The sequence below is a fragment of the Glycine soja genome, chromosome 5 (genome assembly GCF_004193775.1).
Source record: "Glycine soja cultivar W05 chromosome 5, ASM419377v2, whole genome shotgun sequence".
Classification (NCBI taxonomy): Eukaryota; Viridiplantae; Streptophyta; class Magnoliopsida; order Fabales; family Fabaceae; genus Glycine; species Glycine soja.
The window spans coordinates 33,261,377-33,288,235 of record NC_041006.1 but is presented as its reverse complement, the minus strand read 5'-3'; the positions used below and the strand labels follow the sequence as shown (position 1 = coordinate 33,288,235).

The following is a 26,859-nucleotide window of genomic DNA, read 5'->3' as shown; positions in this document are numbered from 1 at the left end:
GTAGGTGGGTTGTTCCTCTGAAAGCGATCTAACCCATGGTACATAGTTGCTCCTCCACCGCCTCCCTGATTGGCCATAACTTGCGCCAAGTTGTTCAAGGCCTCGGTAAGAAGTCGTTCTCGCTCATTTCTCGCAGCCATTACTTCCTATGTCACGCAAGAAACAAAACTTTGAAGAAAAAATAAAAAATAAAAATATACCAAAACAATAGAGTACACCTCTAATCAAACAAAACAAACACAACACATCAGAGTACACAAGGAAACACAGAAAGCTCATAACACACATGGCCGAAAGGTTCGACCTGCTCTGATACCACTAAATGTGACACCCTCTACCCTTACAATTATAACTAACTAATTAAATAAATCATACAAAATTTAATTAAAAGATTATAAACACATAATAATAAAAGAAGGAAAAAAAAAACATGCAAAATTAATTAATAATTTTTCTTTTTAAACACATTTAATTTAATCAATTCAAAAGGATAAAGGTTCACATCCACTTAGTGAAAACATAATAGAATATTACTTTTTTTAATAAAAGATAAGATTATCCCGGCTCAAAACAAGGCCGTCCACTCTAAATAAATAATAATAAAAAAATCTAAAGTAGAAAAGTATAACACAATTATATCATTCAGTAAATCATAATCCCTATCACAGACTAAGTCTCTCCATCTCTAGCATGTGACTCATCATATGAAGGCTCACCTGAAACAAAGTGGCAATCAGCCCAAACGCAAACACACACCGGGAGTGAGTTATCACATTCGTATATAATAAAACATTAGAGCATGTGAAACATATAATACTTAAAGCTGAATTTATATAAATAACATTACTGCACAAAATCGCACACATTATTCACACCCATTCAAGTTTACACACTCCATAAAATAACATCAACCACAATTGTTAACTCAATGAAATTCAAACACAAGCGTTATGCAACAATTATACTAAGACTCAAGCCTATATGCAATGTGGTACCATGTCAGTGAAAAACAACACTGGGGCGCTTAGGAGTACATGACAAAGCACACCACACAATGGGTATACTCGCTCACTCTCACTAAGTAACATCATAAGGTGACCAGTCAGGGTTACTCTGTTTTGCGAGAATGCCCCAACCACATGGGATCAACATGGGCTTAAAGGAGCACTCAAACCGAGTATCTTTACCCCCAAGGCCTAGACTCCGAAGATTCCGTTTGGGCCTCACCTTCCTGATTCAGGTCCAACCCCTAAAATATTTTTTTTTATTTGCACGCAGACACTGTTTATGAGTTATATAATACCCACGACCTTACTCTTATATTTCAAACATATTTAACAAATTGCGCTATAGTTTAACCCTTCAGGATCCTAACTAGGAATCCTACAATTTTCTTTAACACTGCGCATAAAAGTTCTCTCAAGGTACACACTGGTCGGGTTACTGTATAACTCATAACTCACATGACAAGTAATATCACTACAAATATCAATCACACACTCATTCACAACCATGTTTCATGTCTACAGTTTAACATTTCACACTCTAACTAATTACAAAATATACTCAACAATTAGATAACAATGTATCATAATATTAATAACATATAATATTTAACTTCAAGGCTTATAAACAAGTAACTATAAAATACACGTAAAATATATATAAGTATATTATATTCAAAATATATAACAAAATATATATTAACGTAAACGTAACGTACATATTATATATAACATATAAAAAGTATTAAATATATATTAATATAAAGTAATCACAATAATATCAAATATATTATTAAGTAAATACAAATTATATATAACAATAAAATATATACTCATATTGATTTCTATGAACAACGTGTATACCTATATTTTAAATATATTTCAACTAAGTTGCCAACATCAAGAAAATGCCTAATTATAATGTGAATACAACTTTAGTTAATTTCTTTAAATGATTTTAGCCAATTCAATTATCCAACAATCCCTACACCTATGAATTTCATGACAAGAAATCACCCACGTAAAATAAAATATAAAGTTTGTAAAAAAAACAGTATCAATATATATGTACACGTATACACTGCGGTGTAAAAATAATTATCTGGACACAATGTACATTAGCACAGGAACAAGATTGAAAGGCCAACATATATGGTATAAACAAAATCACCACCACACAATTTTTATGCTAATTATAAAGAATTCTAATTCCTAAGGTACACATCTAACACAGAAACACATCAATCCTACAACAAACTCGCAACAGAACACATCAATTCTACAACAAACTCGCAACAGAACACATCAATTCTACAACAAACTCGCAACAGAACACCAATTGGTTCATCAAACACACTCAATCTGTGATTAAACATGAAAACATAATTAAATTCATAAACACCCCAAAATAACCCAAAAATTGATCCTCTAGGGATCCCTACACATGTTCATTCTAATCCCCAAGCGTGAGTAACTCATCCCTTACCTCAAGGTAGTCGCTTAAATGTTCTCTGTTAGCAATGGTGGCGTCTCTGGTGCTCTCTAGAGCTCCTCCTCTGATTGCTCTGTTAGGGTTCTTGTGCGTCAGAAAAGAAGAAAGGAACAGAATGTGTTTCCCAAAAAGCTGCTCTAGGTTAACATTTGGCTTATATAGTGAGAATTTATGACCTAATAATTTTTATTTTATTTTTTCTTATTTATTTATGTATTAATTTATTAATTTATTATTTTCTTATTTAGTTATTAAAGTTACGGCTGTTACATTTGGTGTGGGTGGCATGAGTTTTGGTTGGGTGGAGTCACAATTTTGGTGGGGATTGGTTATGCTTGGGAACGGGGTAGGTGGGTTTGGCCGTTTGGGTGATGCAACGATTCTTGGTGGTGGTGGTGGTGCTACGCTGGGTTTGATGGAGACGCAGGCTGGTTTGGTTGTGGTCAGAGTAGGTAGCAACTGGTGGTGGTGTTTGGGTGGAAGGTGTGGTAGTTATGGTGGATATTGAAGAGGAAGGTGAATAGGGAGAAAGGTTGGGGTGGTGCAGCGGTCTCTTTCTGTAGTGGTGGTGGTGGTGCCATGGAGGTGGTCGTGGAGTTTAGGAGGGATTGCTGTCATGTGTAGTGCTGAGTGCAAACTGCAGAGGGCTAGAGGGATTGGGAAAAGAAAAATATCATGTGCAGTGGATGTATGGTATGACCCTAAGGATGAGATGAATCAAATGATTATTAAACATGGTCTATTTTAGACCATTTAAGAAGGTGGTCCATGCTAGCAATGGCCTCAAAGTACATAGATTGTCGTCGAAATAGTGTACCCTAAAGTAGTTTTCCTTTATTTGGTGACAGGCCTGGTCCAAAGAAAGCAAACTAAACGCAACACAGAATTCGGCATGGACATGGCCATACAGTCACAGAGAAAACAATTTCACATGTAACATCAACCATTCCGCACACATTTTACGATAAAAATATTACGGATTAAGGGCCATGTCCAGCTTTTTTTAGGCAAGATGAATGCGTAGATAAAACATTCGGTTCACTCTATAGTCTAAAATCATTCCATGCGTCACAATGCGATAACCCAGAAAAGGTTAAAAACATATAACAAAATTAATCATAGAAATCACCAAATCAATATAACTATGAAAATCGGTCAAATATACCACATGGCAAAACAGAACAAGTGAATGAAAACAATTCAATAGAATTTGGCATTTAACATGGTGACAACAGATATAGAAACATTAATAAATTTTAGCACAGACCATGATAGCCGAATTATAAATTTATACGGGTAAAACACAACCAATTTCCTTTCATAACCTTAGTGAGAAGGTTAAGGTAAGGCGGCAATCTCATATCTGATACTAGCGAGCCCAACCTTGAGGTTGAAGAGAATGCAAATTTGGGGCCAAACTCAGGTTTCACTATTCCTCTCTCTATGGTAAGGACAAACTGGATCTCAGCATACAAAACATTACATGCAGGCAGGTATAGTGTTCGATGAGAGCAATCTTCCACCACATAAGAGCAACAATGTAAAAAAAGCAATGGATCGTAGTTGCTCAACGCATCAAGATCTCCCAAACAATGTGCCACAATCATAGAAAATAGAACCCCCTTCCATCAGTGCCCCGTGAAGAAAACAAGAGTGGTATGCATATTTGAGTGCAATTGTAGGTAGCCATTTGCAGCTGAAAAGATTTTTTAAGTTTTTAAAACCATGCATGTCCAATTAGCAACAAAAGAACCCAATGATGAATCCAAAAAGACCACATTTAGCCAAGAATCCTGCCAAAAGGTCAATAACATTAATAAAGCGCAGGCCAGAGCAGATATCTAGCAAATAAGAAAGTAGGTATACGAGACGAATATTCAATAATTTACCCGCTTGACTACTTTTTACTCAAAGATCCTGAGACGGGATAGCCAAATGGGCATTCTACTTTTAAAACTTCCTTCTCCCAACGAGAAGAAGCAAAACTCCACATTTGGACCTCCATCTTGGACTTTCCAAAACCCACCCATCCAACACCAACAAAACTTTCCAATATGTCTTAAACTGAATCAGGTAATCCAGCAGCAAATATGTCACATGCAACTCCCCACGCATGAAAGTCACAATTCACAAGATACCCAGCAGCAAATTATAGATAGCATAGAGCACAACATTGAATTTGACCGCAAGTCAAGCATGCATAAGATTTCACTAGACCAAAAGATCAGCATTTAGGAACATAAAGAGTTTGCATAATGTGTTGAGTATTGCATATCAAAATACTGGTATCAATGATCCATCCAAACAACAATCCCAGAAGTCCAAAGAGCATTGTCAAGTGCAAATGAAAAGGAAAGTTGAAACATTAACAGCGACCTCTTCAATTTCATATCTGAAAAAAAAATCACATTACAGCTTCGTAAGAACCATAAAATACAAACCGCAGAAAGCAGAGACACGAGATCATTACATGCTACATACCTCATTGAAAGACTATATTATATCAACGAAAGCCTCCCGATCCCCGTCGCTCCCGCTCATATGGTCCTGAACGATCACGATAATATCGATCACTTCCAGAATCCCCATGACTACCACCATCCCTGCTGCGCCCCCCTGAAGAACGATCTGCATTTCTATCCGGTCCATAACCACCACGACTGCTTCCACCATATCTACTTTCCCTACCACCATACCTTCCTCCCCTGGACCCTTCACCAGGGCATTCCCTAGCAAAATGACCAGGTTTTCCACACTTAAAGCATTCACCACCATTAGATCCTCGACCACCTCCACCTCCATAATCTCGGTTACGATCACGATCACGACCACGCTCCCGGTAACGATCACCATCATCTCTAGTTGATCCTTGTTGAGGCTGAGCTCTATCAACAGTAATAGTTCGCCCGTCTAAATCTATCCCATTCATAGCATCAATAGCCTCGTCCATTGCTTTCTTGTCATCAAATGTGACAAATCCAAAACCACGAGAACGCCCAGAGAACTTGTCAACAACCACCTGTTTCAAAAATATGATGAAAGAGAACATTAACAATCTCCAAAAAAATAATGCTTAGATTCGTAATCATATTGCACAGATTTTTTTTTGTCTACTTGATTTGGCTATAAACGAGTTCAGCAGGTATTACAATTTTAGTCCAAAAATAAAAACAAGGGATAAATTGAAGATATAAGCCAAAAAGTACAGCATAAACCAACTTCTACACACAAACATGAAATACAATCCTGGCAACAATAAGCTTCACCTAGAAGAACTACAATGATTATAGTCATAAGACGATACTGATCACCTTTGCCTCAATAAGCTTGCCAAACTTTTCAAATGTATCCTTTAACTTTCTATCAGACGTTGACCATGCAAGGCCACCAATGAAGCAACGAAACTCTTCCACGTCAGACATTTTAAACTGCATAGGAAGGCAAGCATTAGCACGTAACATTGAATTAACTGTGCAGGATAAGCAGTCCCACTATCCAAACAAATAAGTGGCAGAACCAGCCGCTGTTAATAAAACCAATTAACTTCCAAAAAATTAAGGAATGGGATTCTTTATGAACCAAAAGACAGCATAATATAAGGATTAAAAGTAGAAAATAGCAAAGAAAACAAAGCTGTCATCCAACTCCCTGATTATTAGCATCTACACTTCAATGGCATAAAAGTATGTAAGCCCGTGTCCTTGAAGCTAAATAATAAAATATTTGGCCCATAAAGCAATCTTGGGTATTCATGTATTATTGATAAAGATTAAAGATTGATGCCAGAATTTTTTTTCCATGAGATATTTTAAGGGTACGGCTTTATCACTCAGAGTCAATTACTAACCCTCTTTTAAAATTGGGGATGCAAAATTCAGATAAGGTTTTTTCATAAAAAATTTCAAGTAAAGTTTATCTTTAACCCTCGGAGCAAACGATAGAACACAACTCAGGCAAAAACAAAAAAAAAAAGGTACACCAGACACACCTACTACGATTAGAAGCATAAAAACTAAGCAACACATAACAAAAATTAAAAATTTAAAGTCAAATTAATGATAAATTCATATACTCCCTTTATTAAAATTGTAAATTTTCGGGTTGGTCCGGAATTCAGGCAAGGCCAACAACCCCATGACTTCAAAACACGAAATTGACTGAACCCATGACCATATCTAGCTTCTAATCGATGTTGCTAAGTGAATTATCGCAATTAAAAAAGAAAAAAAAATAAATCGGAAACAGCGCAAATGGTGAAGAACAAATGAATTGAGTATATTAAAGAGGAAGAAAACGTGGAATTATAGACATCAGGTAGAGGAAAGGGAGAAAAATACCGATGAGTGGAGGAGTAGTTCCGAGCAAACACGCGGAAGGAAAACCTAACGGAGCCGAAGCGAACAAAAAGAGAAGAAAGTAGAGGTAGCGAAACACAAGTACTTCATATACACAGCACTAGCCACTTCTCTAGGTCACCCCGCAATATGACGTGTCAATTTTATAATTATAAAGAGGAGTGCTTTTTAAACGTGCACCACCGCAGAAGTAACCAAAACTCAAACATGCTCTAAGGACTTATAGGTTGTACAAGCTACACTTACACGACCAAAGTAGGGATTATGCACACCGGGTTTAAAACTCAAGATCAATATATCAAATTTTCACATACATCCAATCTATAGGTTGTCATTACCCAAAATTACATTTTACATGTCTTAATAAAGCTATTGTTATAAATTGTAAAAATAAAAAAATAAGGTCAGATCAATTAGGTTCAGTGGCTAAGATATGAAACTTTAAATGTACAAAATGGATTATTCAAATCCATTTGGTACAAATTATGATATTAGACGTAATAAATATTTTGGTTCAAAGTTTGATTTGAAAAAGATTGTAAAAATAAAGATAAATAAAAAGAGACTAATTGCAATACACTTTCAACTATCCTCACATTAATAAAAATAATTATTTTATTCTCAATAAAGAAAAAAATTATATAGGTAAAGAAAAACTCTGATGATTAATGCAGTACTAGTAAAATATGGATTTGAAGTGAAGCTGTTTATGTAAAATTTATATGAGTGTCTTATAGTACAATTTGAATCATTTAAAGTGATGGGAGTATAGTCTAATTGATAAAACATAACAATAATTATTAATTTAATTTTCAAATTATATATATATATATATGGTTTTATCATAACTTTTTTATTGGCTAATATTAACTGTTAATTTTATCATAATTTTTAACTATTAATTTTTAAATTAATGATTTAAATGCACTCTATTTTTTAAGTATACATCGTTACTTTTAGAGGAGTCAAATCACTTATAGTAAATGAACATAAAATAAATGTGTTATTTAGTTAAGAGAAATGAGAGAGATGATAGAAAAACAAATCATTAAAATGGATATGCTTTAATAGAAAAAAATAATTAAAATTAGTATATTTTTTTGTTATTTTTTGCATTACATTTTTAATAGCACATTAAAAAGAGTTTTATTTTTATACTTTGGTAAAGATTTTTACACTATTAATTAATTAAAAATTATCTTATATACATTTTTTATAGTAAATATATAGATGAGACAATTGATGTTTTAGATTTTGATGAATATATATATATATATATATATATATATATATATATATATATATATATATATATATATATATGAGCTTAAATGTGTCTTAGATGTGCAATAATGCCTTTAACCTTACAAGAACAGTTCAAAGAGACTGTGAAACCAAACATTTCTTTGAATATTGTACATTCTCAAAAGTATCTTCTTTAAATCAAAAGTCTTATATAATCCATAAGCATCTCAAAAGATCAATGAATGAGATAAACAAAAGAGTAATGCTCTTTGAAGATTGTATCTTATACAAAAAAAGGAAATAACAAGTTAGATTTTTAACCAAGACAATTGTTTGTTAAGATTGGAATGAAAAGTTCACTTGAAAAAACTACAAATAAAAGGATAATTATCAAATCAATTTACAAAATAACTTTTGTGCAAGAGATTAAAAGTGGCGCTTGATGCATAGCTTCAATGTTAGTATATCTTTAAAAGAATCCTAAATTTCATCTTGAATGATTGGGAAAAATGTGAAGTAATAGAAATACTCAGTTATTAAGAACTAAAAAGTGTTGAACTGTGTTGTATTATTCTTTCATTCTTGGAAAGCACTCATTCATTGTACAGCTAAAAAAATATTCTTCAAAATCATTAACTATCATTGAGTATTTATTATAACCTTGTGAGGTATATATCACTCATATCCTAATTTCATTGTGTTTTATCTTTAGAGCGTGAAGTTTGAAGAAAATTGAGGGAAAAAATATTTTAGTTTTAACAACCTGAAGAGACTTGTGCAATAATACTTAAGGAGTGAGATGTTCTTATTTTTATAAGAGATTAATTTGATAGTGAAAATATTTAGTCATATATCAAAAAAAGGATGTAGCCTTGGGTTCGTGAGATAAAATAGTATAAATATCTTGTGTTTTATCTCATTCTCTTCCCTCTCTCGTTTACTAAACAAAATAAATCTTGAACTCAAAAGATTGATTTTTCTAATAATCTCTTTATAATTGTTTTGAAAGAAGGATTTAAAAAAGGAAGAAAATTCAATTTAACCTTTTATGTCCATTTTCACCATGTTAAAAAAATAGAGAAATATCTTTTAAAATAATTCATAAAAAAAATTGTTTGAACACTTAGACAATTTAACAAAAAACTTTTGAAAATAAACTTTATTTAAAGAAATTCACAATTCAATCTTAAGTTAGAAGGATGAGGAAAAAGATCAAGAACATAATAGAATTATCATAACACATCCAACAAACTTAGGGTTATGTTTAGTCCTTAACTAATTTTAAGACTATTCACTAAGACAATTTTTTTTCTTTGAAAAAGTTTAATCTCACTTTCCAAGTATGCTTAAGACTCTCTAAATTCAAATCCTCAAGTACTTCTTAACAAATTTCTTCATGTAAAAAAATGCTCCTAAAAGAAAAATAAAATAAAATTCATACATCTCAAGACATTCAATGAGCAATAATGTAAAAAAAAAAAAGCCTCTTTAATAAAATATTATGCAAAAAATGAAGCAATAATTGAAGAAATGGATGTTTGTTTGTTCAAAATAGTTAAATAAATCCCTAACTTCATTTACATTTCCTTTTTTCCATATTTATAACCTTAAAATATCTTTGTAGCTGTTGGAAACAATTTTTACTTGTGAAGATTATGAACACTCTAATCGTATATAAAATTTAATGTAGTTGAACATTAAACATAAGTCTTCTCATAGAAAAGTTATTTTAAAAGGATTTAGAGAAGATACCAAACAAAAAATTATTTTTGTAATGAAAATTTTTCATTCTTGACTTATATTTGGTGTAATGAAAAAAAAAATTATTACGAGATAATCATAAAGAAAGCATCGTCTAACTTTATTTAATGTATACCTATTTATGTTGAGAACACTTAGACAAGTATGGACTTACAAACTTTACCTTGTCTAGATTTTCAAACAAACTATGGTTGAAATTCAATTAAAATTTTCAAATGATTCTTTCATATCTCATTTTGAATTAAAATACTTATTAAGATGATGAGACTATGTTGTCCAACTAAAGCAAACTTAGTAGTCCCTTAATTTTCGTTCTTTCAAGAGTTCATATAAATTATTTGTTTGTTTTCATAAAAACTAGGAACTCAACCAATATTGAATCTAACAAAAATTTATCACTATGTATATAGTATGGGAGTTAAGACTACTTCCAACTAAACTTCATGAAAGACAATTAATTATATCTTTTTTAACTTTCTATCAAGTTTTTAAACCTTTCACTAGAAATGTTTCTAAATAAATGTAAGAATTTATTCTATAAATAGTAATGTAAGCTAAATATAACATTTTATATAGGTAAATATCCTAAGTATGAAATGTTTCGTATACACATACAAAAAAATTAGAAATTGATTTTTTTCCCACTATATACTAAACATGTGTTTTAGTGAAATTGTGAAGATTGCAAAGACAATGATACATAATCATTAATGAAAAATCTTAAGATAATTTTAGAATTTTTGGAAAAATTGCATTGATAATCTCCCTTGAGTTTGATTTAGATTTTACTTGCACAACTTTTATTTACCAAATTAACACTAAATTTTTCTTGTAAGGATATTAAGTCACATCACTTATAAGGACCTAATTTGTCAAGATTAGAACTTAGTTAGTTTAAATTTTACATTTAGAAAATAGAACTTTATTTACTCAAAGTCAATGAAATTATGGGATTTTATTTTGTGATGATGGTAAACTTATATTTCAAATTATAAAGTAATAACCTATAAAAAAAAACTCGATTGTTATTCATGTACAATGTTTTCATGTAGTGGGAAAACATATGGGTTGACTACATTAAGTGGTCTCATTCGAAAGTACTCGATAGACAATTTATTTAATCACTTTTCAACTTTCAAACCAAAGATTCAAACTATAAATCAACTTGGACATGGAAATGGGTACAAGATTTCTTAAACAATCAATTCAAATTTAAAATAAAACTTGAAATTTTGTCACTATCTGTTAGTACTTGCTATTGTACTGCACATTTTTTAGTAGGTATTAGGATAAAGAATAGATAAATCTCACATGCATTTAAAGAAAAATAACTTTTAGGATTATATGGTTAATCTCAAGAAATTTCAAATGGCACATTGTATGTAGGACTTATAGGTTGTACAAGCTACACTTAGGCACGCATTTATGTTAACAAAGTAGAGATAATGAACATCAAGTTCAAACTCATGATCAAATATATCAAATTCTCACATACATCCAACCTACATATAGGTTGTCATTGCCTGAAATTACATTTTACATAACTTAATAAATATAGTTATAGATTGTAAAAAAAGTTAAATGAGGTAAGATCAATTAGGTTTAGTAGCTAAGATATTAAACTTTAAATGTATTAAAGGACCGATCCATATCTCTTTTATACAAATTACATAGTCATGTTAAAGGCAACGTGTATACACAAGCCAATTTTAGCACTATATCTTGCTATAGTCTAAACATTGAACTTTTCTTAAGCTCATACAAGGATTGAAACTTAGGTAAAGCTTAGTTTAAGAACTTCCAAGGTGTAGGAAACACAAGGAGGGTAATTACAATCAATGGATCAATCTTCACCTTCCTCAATTGGTCACAACTAGAAGCCAAGTACAAAGTTGTCCTGCACAAGACAACTTTGACATGTTGAACCAAAATATTTATCAAATATTATAAGGGCTTCTAAAATTATTAGATCAATTAGGTTTTAAAGAAGGCATCTAAAACTAGAATATTGTAAAGGGCAATGGTTGATTCTAATAGGGATGTTCATATGAAATATGCAAAGATAAGTCAAAATCAGTCCTGAAATTTAGCAATTGGAACCATGAGTTTCCCTCATCCCTTCAACCCAAACTTCCTCCTTATCACTTGAAACTTAAAAGCATGATTTATTACACTATGAGAAGGCAACACGAGTGCAATTCAAGCTCCATTCACGAGCTCAACTTGTTTCCCTTAAGTTGCTAATGTCTCAGTCTTCAGGACAGGAGAAGGAACTAATTGCATGCATGTTTTGATTGGGAAATGAGACCGAGAAGGAAAAGTGGAGTATGGTCATGAATTGGTGAAGGAAGCAAGATGAAATTTTGGTAGCTTGGTGGTTATGAAGGAAGAGAAGTAGGAGAAGTTCAAGGGTGTGTGTTTATATGGTGTCGTGGATAAAGGAAAATAAAGTGTTTTTTTTATTGGCAAAACAAAAAATATATATATTATAAAGGGTACCAGAGGTACTAAATGGTTTACACAAAATAGTAGCAGATGACATAGGATCACTCCATAAGTTAGCTCATATATTTACTCAGTAAGGGAGAAAAAATATTTACTAACCAACACAAGGCCTATGACCACTTAATTCCACTACTACCCGAGAATATCCCACATTCTTACACAAAATCAATACATTTCCAGTCCATTCCCAAGCCTTTATGTTTCTAATTATATGTCCTAGACAATTCTTGTCATATGCACTGTCCAATTGCTAATGACCATTGATTGAAGGAGTGTGTATATTTTTCATTCTTCCCTCTCAACCATGCCTATGCCTATGCTGTTAAAGAGATTTTTTGAATTAAGGCTTGTGCATCAAAGAAGCCTCCTCTAAAAATGCATTTTTTTTCTGCATATTCAATATGTTTCACACAATTGTCACTCAAACTACCATCCATTTTTCCTCTTCATGATTAGATTTTAGAAACTGTACATGTTGCCAATAGTGAAATTTAGGAGAATTAGGCAAGGCAATAAACACATGTATCCATCCATAGCAAGTTTTCTAAATGTTCATTATCATCCCATAAGAAAAGAAGCAATGTTCTATAGATTCATCAACAATCACAAAAAACACAGCTACCTTCCTCTTGATCCAAAATAATATTATAAATTTGGAGGTTGTCTTTAGTAGAGAGTTTATTCAACATCAACCTCCATACTAGGAAAATTGTCTTCAATTGCCAAATACTTTGCATCAAAACTAATCTTTGTGAGCCCACCAAATCCAGATGTATTACTTTGTATATCAATTTCATCAAGAACGAGCCTGATGTATCCATCACCTAATTCCAAAAATGTTTGCATTCTTTCACTTAGTGTATATGAGTGTTGAACTATTGACAAGTTCACCAAAATATCACAAGTAGTAAAGTTAAAACCAAAGTCTGAGTGTCGAATCCACATAGACTTTGTTTATACTTAGGTAGATGAATATGTAATTTTTCAAGCAACAAATAAATTGGTTTAAAAGGTGATGAAAAGAACAGTAAAATAAATTGGTTTAAAATTAAATTAAATAAGAAGATAAAACAAACAATAAAGGAAATTAATTAATTAAAACAGAAAAGAAGAGAAAATTCAATCTTATTATAAAAGCTGAGAATATTGAAAACTTAGCTTACCAGAGTTACTCTTGATGTAATATTAATAATTTTTCTCTAATTATATTTATTCCAATTTTACACATGCATTTACTTATATACTTTAACCAAGATCCCTCGAGCGAAAGAGCCTAACTTATCTATCTTCTCTCCCAAATCCTTTTAAGAGATAAAATAGTTAAATTGCATTAAGAATAGAGATGTATAATAGGTTAAATAAAATCAACTTATTCCTAGTGATGGAGTTATTTAAATACCCTTTCCCAGTTCTATTAGAGAATAACACTACCCCTAAAACTTATCATGCAAATGGGTGATCAAGGCATAAACAATAAAATTAAGCACAGGAAAAGATAATGCAAAAGTAATATTCATAATAGATAGGAAGAAAAATTACATCAAGAGCAATTGACTGCTAAGTTCCCAACAAAAGGAGTTTAGTCTCTCATTGTCATAGGAGGTTTTATAATTGTAAGAGGGGAATATTTAGTAAAAGGGATAATTGAGAAAGGGAATGAATGGGTTCTAATGTTTGTTTCTTCTTCTTCTTCTAGTCTTTGTCTTCTATAAGGAATTGTATTCTCTTAAATTTTATGTGTTTTTTTTCCTTTTTTTCTCTCCTTCTTTTATGGGTGCAGATCAGCTTAATTTTCATGCAACCTTCGCACTAAGTGTGCTTAGCGAGTATGACGATATTCGCGCTCAGCGCGTGTTTTGTGCTAAACGCCCCTTCACTTTCCAAAATTATCCATACTTTCTAACACTAAGCGTGCTGAGCCTATGCATCATGCTGAGCGCATAAGATGTGCTAAGCGAGCAACTTTAGATCTCTGCTTTGCTTCTTGGACTTTACTTTTTTTTTGCGTCAATTATTCACCAAACATCATAAATTCATCAACTTTTAATATTTTTTGCACAAAAACTTAAATGATATTAAAATTCCAATTATTTGCATAAAAAGAAAGAAATAAGAGAGAAAAATTACTAATTCCTATATAATTTAATTCTAAAATATACATATACATAACATTTATCAATGAGCCAAAATATCAAGAAGTTCATGCAATTGGTTCTTCTCCCATTTAAACATTACCCCTCCTCCACTCAAGACATCATACCCATTCATTATCTTTCCATTGTCCCATATTTTTTACACTCTCGTTGGACTGTATGGACAAATAGTGATGAATATGACTAAGTTTCCCTCTCGAAAGACCTCTCCATCCTCCATATTTCGACTCCAAGACTTCCCCCCAAAGTGCTTCTCTCTCACAAAATATAGCCTACCTCCATTTGACCATCAAAGCAATATTAAACAAATTAATATTTTTGATACCAAGCCCACCATGATCCTTTGAGCAACACACCCTATCCCAATTAACCTAACAGATCTTTCTTTTCTCTTTGTCACCCTCCAAAGAAAGTTTATTTAAATTGAAATAATTTTTTTAGCAATGAGATGTGGAATTTTAAAGGATAAAAAATGGATAGAGTTCAACGCTGAATTTATTAAACAAATTCTACCGATAAAAGACAATTATCTATGTTTCCAAGTTTCCTCTCTCCAAGAAAATAAAGTGTGTCTGTGTGCGTGTTGTGCAAAGCCGTGATATTGCTTAAAGTTTGAGGAAAATAAAAATTATGAACTGATGTGTCTCGTGTGGCTATGCTACCAATTAAACTTATATTGAAGTGAAAATGTTGGTTTAAATGGTGGTTATCTTTAACTTAAATGTGGACCAAACATATAGGATTGGTGAGTTGAGCTAGCATAAGGGAAAAAAAAGTAGATTTTTTATGATCTCAGGTAATTGATGAATGGTATATGAAATTTATTTGAGTGAGTAAAGGAATATGATACTAGAATATCTCATGTCTTCACTAATTTTTTTTAAAAAATAAAATTTATAACAATCAAAAACATTAATTTTTAATAAAATAAAATAGATTCATTTTTTATAAAGATTAAACATCATATATCAATCATCCCAATTAATATAATATATTGAAATAAGTACAATTATAGTAATTTTTTTACACTATTTATTAGGTCAAAAATTCGAAAATCTCACGTAACAAAAATAAAAAATAAAACCTCAAAGAAAAGAATAAAGGTGGAGGCCATCGAGTTCGTGGGTTTTGGACTTTGGTCTGGGTTTAGCACTTTCACCTTCTTTCTCTTTCTCTCTGTCATTTGGTCTCCGTTCTACAACAATTTCTTTCACTGTCAAACTCATTTGTGTTGTTGTTGTTTTCCGAAGAGAGAAAACCATGTGGTACTTGTGCGTTTTCTTCCACAGGTTATTGGATTACAGAAAACCAGAAGTGGAATCTCTGGCGCAACTCTTCGGAGCCACCGAGGACCCTAAAAATGGCGACGTTCCCTCCCAAATGCAATGGAAGCTCCCTATTCACTACCACCCCGATTCCCCTTTCCATTTCGTAAACCTCCCTTCCGAAAAACTCGCTCGTGACATCGCCACCCGAAGTCAGATATTTGCCCTCGAATGAAATTTTCGTTTTTGATTTGTGGGTCTGTTTAAAGTTTTGATTTTAATGGTTTTTGGTTTCTGGGGTGGAAATTTTGCAGGCATACTTGTTAAGGGGATGTATGAGCTGTGGGGTGAAGGGAGTAGCTATGAGGAGTTGAAGGAGTCTGTGTTGAGTTACCCTGACGAAAGGAAGTTGCCGTACTTGGATTCTGATAGCACTTTCAAGATTACTGTCGATAGCTTTGGGAAGGTCATTAGCTTGGAGGACCAAAAGGAGCTCATTCAAGGGCTCTCTTATATCCCTTTCAAGGTGGGGTGTTCTTTTAATCTGATTGGTGTGGAAATTATGTTTACCCTAAGTCTCTCTGTGCATATCTTTGGTTGGTGTAGATTAGGAAAGTATTGTGAAATTTGAGATGCTACATTGAATGCAGGAAACTATTGACTTTATGCTTGCTGTTGTAGTTATGTAGTTCAGCAGAACCTTTTTAGTGTTTGTTGGGTACGTTGATGATAAATAATCTCTTGAAATGGAATTTGAATAATTTCTGTTCACTGCCATTTCATTGGAATGTTGTCTAATCTGGATGAGCATGATGGAATCTACAGTGTAGCTTCTTCTAGATTTATGTTAGGATAAGTATTCTAAAATTTGAGATGCTATCTTGAATGTGGGAAACTATTGACATTTGACCTTATCCTTGCTCTTGTTGTTATGTGGTTCAGCAGTGCCTTTTTAGTGTTTGTTGAGTAGGTTGATTATAAACAATCTCTTGAAATGGAATTTGAATCATTGCTGTTCACTGCCATTTCCATTGGAATGTTGTCAAATCTGGATGAGCATGATGGAAACTACATTGTAGCTTCTTCTAGATTTATGTCTTGTTTGACTGGATGCTTTTTAATATCAACTAAATTTTCGCTGTGTTTTTTTAATGTAATAATCAATCTAGGTTTTCAAAACTTTTTTCATTCATTGAGTATTATTTACTATTTTCACATGGGCCTTTTGTCTTCCCCATGTGTTATAATGAATGAAATTTCTTATTATTTATTAAACGCGCATTATTTTGCAAGAGTGTATTACCTTATTGACACTTTGTTTGTAGGGACGAGTAAAGTTGAAAAACCCAGATCACAACTTCTGGCTTATAGAAGTTGATAATTATGGAGGTAATAATGGTCTTCCTCCAATTGTACAAAAGAGAGTCTTCTTTGGTCGCGAAGTTGGTGGGGCAGATAGGAAGCTTTTACCCACATATCAGTTGAAAAGCCGTACTTATCTTGGGCCAACAGCCATGGATGCTGAAATTGCTTTTCTAATGGCCAATCAAGCACTAGCTACTTCTGGGAAACTAGTTTATGACCCTTTTGTTGGAACTGGAAGTATTCTTGTTGCAGCAGCTCATTTTGGAGCAATAACCATGGTCTGCTTCTCCCTTCTTCTGGGTGATCTTTTTTGCAACTTATCCAGTTATCCTACTTTATATTCTTTTTACAATTTATTACTCCTAGGAAAGTTCATGCCAAAACACATGCAGAAGATTTTCTTTTAACAATAACTGATCTAAATTGTTTAGGGTGCTGACATTGACATTAGGGTAGTCCGTGATGGACGTGGTCCCAACTGTAATGTTTGGAGTAATTTTAAGCAGGTAAATGTGCTGAAAACCATCAGTATTGTTATTTGGTTTTGTAAACATTGTGTTTGTATAGTTGTAATTTAGATTTTAGAACCACTTATGGTAACCTAAAGTTGTACATTTTGCAGTATGGATTGCCATTGCCTGTTGGTCTTCTAAGAGCGGACAACAACCTTCCTCCCTGGCGTTCTACGCTGAAAGAGGTGATTATTTAAAAGAAAAATCTTGCCCTTGTACTTTTGTTCTTAATTATTTATTTTATTTTTTTCAATCTGAAAGGAGAGCATCCAGCTTGCTTCTCGACTCAATAATTTTTCCAATATCAGCAATTTTACTGGTGTTTTTGCTATCTAACTAAAATAAAGTATAGAATATGTTTTGTGGTTGCTGCTGACTCTGGCTTTCTGTTATTTTTACTAAATATTGCAAGGGATAGATTGGTATTACTGATGATTTGGAAAGCACCTTGTGTGCTGATGGTTAGCAATAGACTTAATTATGGAATGGGTATCCCACCAATCCCTATACTTTTTTTATGACCTGGCTCTCTGTAAGCCTGCCAGATGTGTTTGGGGCTTAGCATTTGATTATTGAATCCTGTACAAAATGATTGTTTAACAACAACCAAGCCTTATGCCCTTATCCCCCTAGGTGGAATACAATCTACCAAATCTTAATTGTTTCTATTACCATATAATAGCAGTGGACATTAGTAGGAGGTGAATAGTAATATCTGGATAAGATGCAATTGAGCATTAGATAGAATTATAGAAATATGTTGGGCGTCAAGTTCTGCCACCAGTTGATATGTACTGGATTTGGCAAGATATCTGAGAGCAATATCTCTAATTTTGTTTAAAAGGAAATACTACAATGTGAAGTTCAAAAATAATTGTTGGATGCAAATTTATTGCTTTTACAAAAATTGTTGATGTATTTGCTATTTGTTAGGTATTTGATGCCATAATATGTGATCCTCCTTATGGAGTGCGAGCTGGGGGACGCAAATCTGGTGGTCGGAAGCTGCTAAAGGGGGCTGTGGAACCTTACACCGTTCCTGATGAAAAAAGAACAGATCACATACCATCAACTGCAGCTTACAGTTTAGTTGAGTGCGTGCATGATTTGTTTGATCTTGCAGCCAAGATGCTTCTAATGGGGGGCAGGCTTGTGTTTTTCTATCCTGTATTGAGAGAAGATGGTTTTCCTGAAAACCATTTCCCAGAGCACCCATGTTTTAAACTGATTTCTTCGTCGGAGCAGATCCTTAGTTCGCGTTATAGCAGGGTGTTACTGACAATGGTCAAGACAGGTCCTTACACAGAGGAAATAGCTGAGGCGGCTAGGAAAAAACACATTGAATTTAAGGAGAACCATGTAAAATGGTTAGAAGATGGTAATCTTCATTCTGCAGTTTTCAGTCCTGCTGATGATCAATTTACGGAGGCTGGTGATCCCAAGTTAATTAAGGATCCAAAGCCTAAATACAGAGGAAAGTACGTTTAGAGTTTTAAGGTTAGATGGTCTTGTCCCTCACCATTACAATGGACAGCAATGTATTTTTCAATGTCCAAGAGGAAAACTTATTTCACTCTATGGAAGCCAATGTACCCTTTTTAATCCAATTTATTGATATTTTTCAGATATTTTTTTTTTATATTATTTCATAGATATGTCTTTTTCTTCCGTTTAACGCAACCGGTGCTTGGGCAACCCATTAGGTCCCAAATGCAGTGTAAACAGGCAATAAAACATGTCAAAGTTCAGAATCCTAATAAAAAATCAAATTTCAACAGATTTCAGAAAAGCATGTCTGAGCTCTAAAAGGCTGTTAAAAAGGGATGGTTGAGTTTTTTTTTTTTATATTTTCAAAACAAAATAAGTTTGATAAAAATGCAGCTGAAATTATTTTTAACTCATTTTTAAAATACTTTTATATTATTTTCAAAATCAAGAATAAAAAATTTGTAAATTTGATTTTTAATTAAAAAAAACACGTTTTATACATTTGACAATATTATTGTCATCACCATTATTATTATTGACAACTCTACAATCATTATCAAGACAAGTTATGGTTTGTTTGGTTAAGGTGAAAAAGAGTGAAAATAGAAGAATCTTAATTGTGTAATGGAGTTAAAGAGAGAATAAAATTAAAAAATTTAAGTAGGACCTACATAAAAGATTTTTTGACACCAAAATATGAATTTGTGTAGAAAGAATACTTATTATGCTTAATCGATTAAGTTGTTGGCAACATAATCAATCGAGGAAGCTTGAAACATCCTATCTCTCCTCATTATGATTGTGTCCATTATTATTATCGTGCTTCATATTGTTATGTAATAAGTAAATAAATAAATATTAACAAAATAACATTTATTTACTTTTTTAAACTAAATAATCTCAAAAACTTATCTTTTATTTTATTTCATTTTCATTTCTCTTCAATCAAACAACCACTATTGCCATGTTATTTTTAACCTATATCTTTTCTTTGCTTTTCTCTTCTCACTTACCTACTTTCTCCCCCTTTATTTTCTCTCTCTTCCAAACACTATCCTAGAGATACATACTAGTAATAAAAAGAAACCCAATCCTTTTGAGTTGGCCATCATCCTCTTCCATACTAGATAAGCGCGTCAACCATGAGCTTGGGAGGTAAGTCAGGTAACAAACCAATTTCATGGGGATGTAAAAAAGGGTTTGTCATGTGCTTTCCTAAGGTAACATGAACTCCATAGAAAGGGGAAAAAGTGAAAGAGAAACGACTAACAACATTGTACGTAGGTGAAGTTGAGATCACCCTCACCTTTGTAGCTAGGGTATTTGGTGCAAATGAAATTACAATACTTATAGTCCATTCTAATCATTGCATAGAGATTAAAGGTGTGTTTGAGAAAAAGTTAAGTTGAACGTAACTTAAGTTTCCAAAGAAGTATTAAGAGTTACTTCTACTTTTGATGCTTTCAAATATGCAAACTTCTGTTTAAAAGATTTCAAATGAAAATCCAAACAGACACTAATTTCCACAAAAGAAACTAGGACAAATAACCAACCACAACATACCAGATGTCCTATTACTCTAAATTCACAACTCAATCATGCAACAAAAGAACATGATGGTATCATCAACACTTTGAACCCAAATGCTCTTTTCTTGAGTCAAGCTTAGATCTTGAAATTAGATTCGTAACTCAACTATCAATATTATTTTTTCCCAATATATATCTTTCTTTAGAGACAATTCTAATTGAAATACGGTCAAATATTAGTCATGAACAAACTTTTTTGACGAAAATTTAAACCATGATTTGTTATATTGTGAGAAATTAATTCTTTTTACTAGACTCAATTCGGTTGGAAATCTTACCGGGGCATTCTCCTATTCTCAGAGCTTGTCTTGTTAATGCTAACCGTGTTTTTCTTTTATTTCATGCAAAACCCCAATCCTAATATTTGTAACACTGGAATTAAAATGAAATTATCGTAAATTAAATGTCTAAATCGACCAAAGTTACAGTTTGAGAGATTAATGAGAGTTTTTTCTTTCCTTTTTCTTTTGCTTTGCTAACTGTAAAAAAAAAAAACAAAAAAAAATAATATTGAAGCCACACGACATTGACAAAGTAAAAATATAGCATTATATCATTTAAACAAAACATTGCGGCCTGATTTGTGCAGGCCTCACAACAATTATTTGTAGTTGATAGTAATACATTTAGCAGAAACAATGACAAAAATGATTTGGAAACTTTTTGCCACGAATTTTGCATATACCCCCTTTGTAGCAGTGGTGTTTTTTGCAAATGTAATTACAATAATGGTCATCTTTCTCTGAACCCGGATTGCAACTTCCTATATGGTTATCATAGCAGCAAAACACCCTCCCATTCACACCCATGTTTCTTCTGTGTTTTGAATGCGCATCCCAGTTTGCACCTGATGATGATGTATTCATCAATGCCGCACTATCATCCATTGCAGCAACCTCACCCATCGCTTTCACGTATCTTGATTCTGTTCCAATTAAGTTCACACAATAATTATTATACATTAATTAATTGTAACTTCATAAGGAATATATATGTACCAGTACCAGATCGATATATATAACTCCTATTTTTCTTTTAATTTTGTACTCCATGAAATTAATTATGTACTAGTTTTCAAATATTTTACTTTTTTTCTTAATGATCGTTAGAGAGAGAGACCCTACAAAAAATGATGAATAAGATTATTTGCTAGAAATTAGTCATCATTCTTAGTGATTGATAATTTGTACCAATGTCATGAAAAAAAAAATGGTTAATGGAACATATATATATTCCATAATGTAACCCATGTAAGTCAATGTATATATCTAGAGAAACACATTTATATTCATAAGCAGCCAAGATTAGACGAAACTTAGTAACTTTGTTTGATCATGAAATTGATCAGTTTACCTAACAACAAAATGACGACGAGAATGCCAACAAGGAGGGGTAGAACTATGCTTCTAGCTGGTCTAGCCATCTTTAAATTTCTTTAGTTAAATATTGCTGCCAAGGATTGCAACTTATATATACACATCTGGAGGGGCAAATTTGCTTTCATGCGTTGCGTTACCTGCTGCAGAGAAAATACGCATTAAGATCAGTAATAAATCCACAATTTGAAAAGTTGCAATTTATTTACAAATTAAAGAGTATTTAATGTGGTCTAATTAATGCTTATTTGTCAAATATATCCTTATTTAATATTCATTAAGTATTTGATAAAATTATTTAATATTCATTAAGTATTTGATATAACTACCAATATCATATATATATATATATATATATAATATGAAAATGAGAAAACCCTATCTTATGTAAAAACCAAAAAGCAGTACAAAATAATTATAAAAATAATAATTAAATTTTATCTTATATATAGAAAAAATTAAAAGAAAATCTAATACCCATCGAGCATATGTTTAATATCTTTAGTATAGGAAGGAACAATTTTTTTTATCTTTTAAAAACTTGTTAATTATTTGTTTCAAATCTTTAAGATGTTAATTGAATTTAAAAATATTACGAATTTGCTTAGAATAGCTTGAATTTATTTTCTCTTCTAAGATTAGGAAACTAAGTCTACAAATAAAACATTTTGATGTGAGAAAATTATAAATAAAATATTGATAAAGCTCCTTCATACAAAATGTATGTCCTTTTTACAAATATCTCCGCAACAAAACACACAAAAGAAAAATAACTCATCAATATATATATTCATATAAAGGAGGGATTAAACTATTCCAAGCGTAACTTTAAAATAACTCAATATAAGTTCATCATAACCATTGATTTTCTTGAAATCTAATTATTAAGATTAACTACTTAATAAAACTATTAGATTTCAAGAAAATGGATGGTAAGGATGAAAAGTAACTCTAAAATAGTTACTCTAATTTTATTATTAAATTGTTGAATTAGATTTATAATATACAAACAACTCGTTGGTTAAAGTGGTATTGAACTTGATTCCCTTAAGTAAGGTCTCAGGTTGAACCTTGTGGATGAAAAAATATAATTAAGAGGAAAAATCTTATTAAAGATGGTCAATTAAGTTTCCCAATAGAGATTAATCATCACTAAAGATGATGAATATGATGACTAAAAAAATAAATTTATAATAATAGATACAATAATATTTTTATTCTATTTATGATTCTGTTGTGATTAGGATTGTTCGCAATGCAATTTGGTTCGATTTTTTTTTACAAAAAGTCATTCAAACCAAACATAAAATAAATCCTGCACTTTTATAATGAATCTTGCACTTAGAAATTTCTTTACTTCTTCATCTATAACTTTTTCCCTTTCAGGGTTGAGTTTCCTCTTTCTTTGCACGACTAGTCTAGCCTCTCGATAGATATGGCTAGCTTGTGGCAGTGGAACTTGGGGTCAATTCTTGGCATATCTGATGTTAAACATGCAAAGAGGTCAACATTCTTTGTCAATACTTTGGCTATGGATTCTTTGACTTCTCTACTAATCTACATCCAAGTTTGGTGCACTGAGATGGCTCTTTGCTGAGTTGGAAGGGCTTCACTTCTTCAGTGGGCACCACTCTCGGTTTTGCCTTTCTCAAGTAGAGTTTGACTTCTCCCAAGTTGCTGTTGAGAGAGGTGCATGCTACCAGTTTCACTTTGGGCTTTGCCACCTTCTTTTCTTTAGCAATCCTAAGGCTTACTGCATAACATTTCATTGTAGTCATCTAATTACCCCTGATAGTGATAATTTTTCCATCCTCACTTGGAAACTTCATCGATAGATAAGGAGTCAAAATGATGACCTCTAACTCATTGAGCAAACGACATCCCATCAATGTATTATAAGGTTAGCAAGTACACATATCCTATCATCTCCGAAAGTGGTTAGCAAGTGCACACATCCTATCATGTATGTTGTCTCTCCTGTGAAATCTATAAGTTGCTCCATGAATGGCTTAATCTGGCTTTCTGGTATGCCTAGTTGTTTAAAGGTCGGCCAATACAGGACATCAGTCGAACTCCCATTATCTAGTAGGACTTTGCATGCTAAAAAGTTAACAACCTTTATCTTGACTACCATCAGATCATTGTGACATCACTTTATCCCCTCAAAATCCTCATCTGTAAAAGTGATAGGGGATATGCTCCTTGTGACCTTCGTTTCGACTATGACTGAGTTAACAAACATAAAGCTACAGATATAGCCTTTGTGTGTCGAGTGTCAACTTCCTCCCCTCGCAAAGCCTTTGTTTATTGCATTTATTATACCTCGAAGTCGAGTTTCGGGTGGGGGATTCTTATCCTGACAAAAGTGTTTCTATTGTTTCGCGAATCTTGCTACATTCTTGGCTTCTATCTCACTTCCTATCACGTGATAGATCTTTGACAAACTTCTACAAGTACCCTTTTTGGATCAACTTTTCTATTTTATCCTTAAGGGTAATGCAATCTTTAGTGTTGTGGCCAACAACTTGGTGATATCGACATTATTTGGACTTGTCTGGTCTAGGTGAAGGTCGATGCTTAGCTGACAGTTGGATCAACTCGGTACTACAAGCTTCCTCCAGTACTTGACCTCAACTCTTCGTCAATGGAGTGTATTGGCTGAATGTGGACTGAGGCGATCTATCGGCTCAAGATTTTCCTTGATTACAATCGATATCAATTTTCACCTCCCAATCTGTTGGCTTCTTTGAGGATTCTCCTCACACTTTTTCTCTAAACCTAGTAATTTCTTCCATCTGAATGAACCCGACATCCCTTGCTCTCAACTCGTCCAATGTTGCTAGTGATTTCTTGCATAAGCTGTTTGAAAAGGTACCAGATTTCAATGCCATAATCATTTAGGCGAGCGTGACTTCTTGACTCAAGTCTCGAATTCGAACTGAGACTAATGAAAACCTCTCCATGAAATCACGAAGTGTTTCCTCTCCTTCTTGCCTAATGTTGGTGAGTGCCACAATTGTTAGATGGTGTGGTCTACTCGTCGTGTACTGAGCTCTAAAATATGCTATAAGCATTATGAATGAATTAAACGAGTTTCTCAACAATCGAGTGAAGCGTTGCACCTTTCAATGCTGTAGGAAACACTCAACACATGATTGTGTCCTCATTCATGAACCGATTCATCTGTGTGATGAATGCATCCACATGTTTGTCTAGGTCCTAGAGTCCATTATAACTATTGATGTTCAACGACTTCCATCCAGGTAGGAGTTGTGCTTCCAAAATCTCGTCAACGAAAGGATGCAATCGAGTGTCAACGTTTGCTGCTCTCTAGACTGGTTGCGTGACAGAAGGAGTCCTTTCATGCCACATCATATCAGTCGGGTCTGTCCTAGCCAGATAGGTCTAGTGGGTTGATATTGTTGTAATCGAGTTTGCATTCTAGTCCTTTCAAAACTTCAATTACTTCTCTATGAGAGTGGCATTCTTTGTAACACTCTGATCGAATCACACAAAAATGAGAGAGATCTAGATCTTGTATAGGTACAAGACTGTACAGTTGAAAATGACTTAAAGAAATTAATTAGTACTACCTATACCAACAAGATGCATATACTTTTCGGTAGTCCATCACTTAAGAAATTAATAGTTAAGCATGCTTGACTTGGAGTAGTTATGAGATGGGTGACCTTCTAGTAAGCTTCCCAGAAAGCATGAGTGGGAACAAAACACGCTAAAAAGTTTTGTGTTGGTTTGTAGGGTCAGTCATTGATCTGGAAGTAGGCAAAACTAATTTTCAAGGTCTCGGAAAGGGCTACCTATGGATGATTCTGACCAACAAGGATGTTGAGTTAAGTGTTATCGTGTGAAGTGTTGTAGTGTAAGAGTCACTGAGAAGTAAAAAATCAAGGATGTTACAAATAGTATCGGAGTAAACCTCTCTCCCAGTAGGGTGTGGTTCGAGGATGAACTAGGCAGAAGCTGGTGGGCATGTAACATCTAGATCAAATCACACCAGAATGAGAGGGATCCAAAGATTGTACAGGTATGAAACTATATAGTTGAGGATGACTTAAAAGAATTAATTGGTACTACTTATACCAACAAGATGCATTTACTTTTCGATAGCCTATCACTTAAGAACTTCATAGTTAAGCGTGTTTGACATGGAGTAGTTATGAGATGGGCGACCTTCTGAGAAGTTTCCTGAAAAGCATGTGAGTGAGGATAAAACATGCTGAAAAGTCTAGTGTCGATTTATGGGGGCCAATCATTGATCCTGGGAGTAGACAAAGCTAATTTTCAAGGTCTCGAAAATGACTACCTATAGAGGGTTTTAATTAGTGGAGGGTTCTGACCAACAAGGATGATGAATTTAGTGTCACTGTGTGAAGTGTCATAGTGTGGTCGAAGGAAAAGTTTCCTGTGGCCTCACGCTGGGTGCCAAATGTTCTTATCGAATTTGGCAGAACTTCCTCTTGGCAGTGCTCCTTCGTGAGCTTCTTCACGAACAGTGATGAGGTGTATCTACAAAGACACTCTGACACTTAAGTTAGCAACATAAAAGTATAAGTGTATCATATTATAGGTTGGGTTAAGAGTTACTTTACTTAAACATTGATGGTCCCTTTTTATAGAGTTGAAATTGGATGCTAAGATCTCAATTTTCCTTATAAGATAATGTAAATAGGAAAAAATATTATTTTATCTTTTTTTATAATAGATAATATCTTATTTTAGAGGATATTT

At 33.0% G+C, this 26,859-nt stretch overlaps 3 protein-coding genes across 3 annotated transcripts; 1 reads left to right on the top strand and 2 right to left on the bottom strand.

The window, feature by feature from the left end:
- Positions 1-4,652: 4,652 nt before the first annotated feature.
- On the bottom strand, positions 4,653-7,092 carry LOC114412595 (glycine-rich RNA-binding protein RZ1A-like). The gene is made up of 4 exons (XM_028376551.1): positions 6,834-7,092; positions 5,808-5,924; positions 4,978-5,515; positions 4,653-4,888 (listed from the first exon to the last, which is right to left on the bottom strand). The coding sequence occupies exons 2-3, from the start codon at positions 5,916-5,918 to the stop codon at positions 5,000-5,002; spliced, it is 627 nt and encodes a 208-aa protein (XP_028232352.1). The 5' UTR covers positions 5,919-5,924; positions 6,834-7,092; the 3' UTR covers positions 4,653-4,888; positions 4,978-4,999.
- Positions 7,093-15,625: 8,533 nt separating this feature from the next.
- On the top strand, positions 15,626-19,285 carry LOC114412594 (tRNA (guanine(10)-N2)-methyltransferase homolog). Its single transcript, XM_028376550.1, has 6 exons — positions 15,626-15,992; positions 16,095-16,306; positions 17,106-17,423; positions 17,577-17,651; positions 17,768-17,842; positions 18,591-19,285. Exons 1-6 carry the CDS (start codon positions 15,776-15,778, stop codon positions 19,143-19,145), a joined length of 1,452 nt encoding a protein of 483 aa, XP_028232351.1. The 5' UTR covers positions 15,626-15,775; the 3' UTR covers positions 19,146-19,285.
- Positions 19,286-21,260: 1,975 nt separating this feature from the next.
- LOC114411514 lies at positions 21,261-22,246 on the bottom strand. The gene is made up of 2 exons (XM_028375170.1): positions 22,088-22,246; positions 21,261-21,659 (listed from the first exon to the last, which is right to left on the bottom strand). Exons 1-2 carry the CDS (start codon positions 22,155-22,157, stop codon positions 21,361-21,363), a joined length of 369 nt encoding a protein of 122 aa, XP_028230971.1. The 5' UTR covers positions 22,158-22,246; the 3' UTR covers positions 21,261-21,360.
- Positions 22,247-26,859: the final 4,613 nt, after the last annotated feature.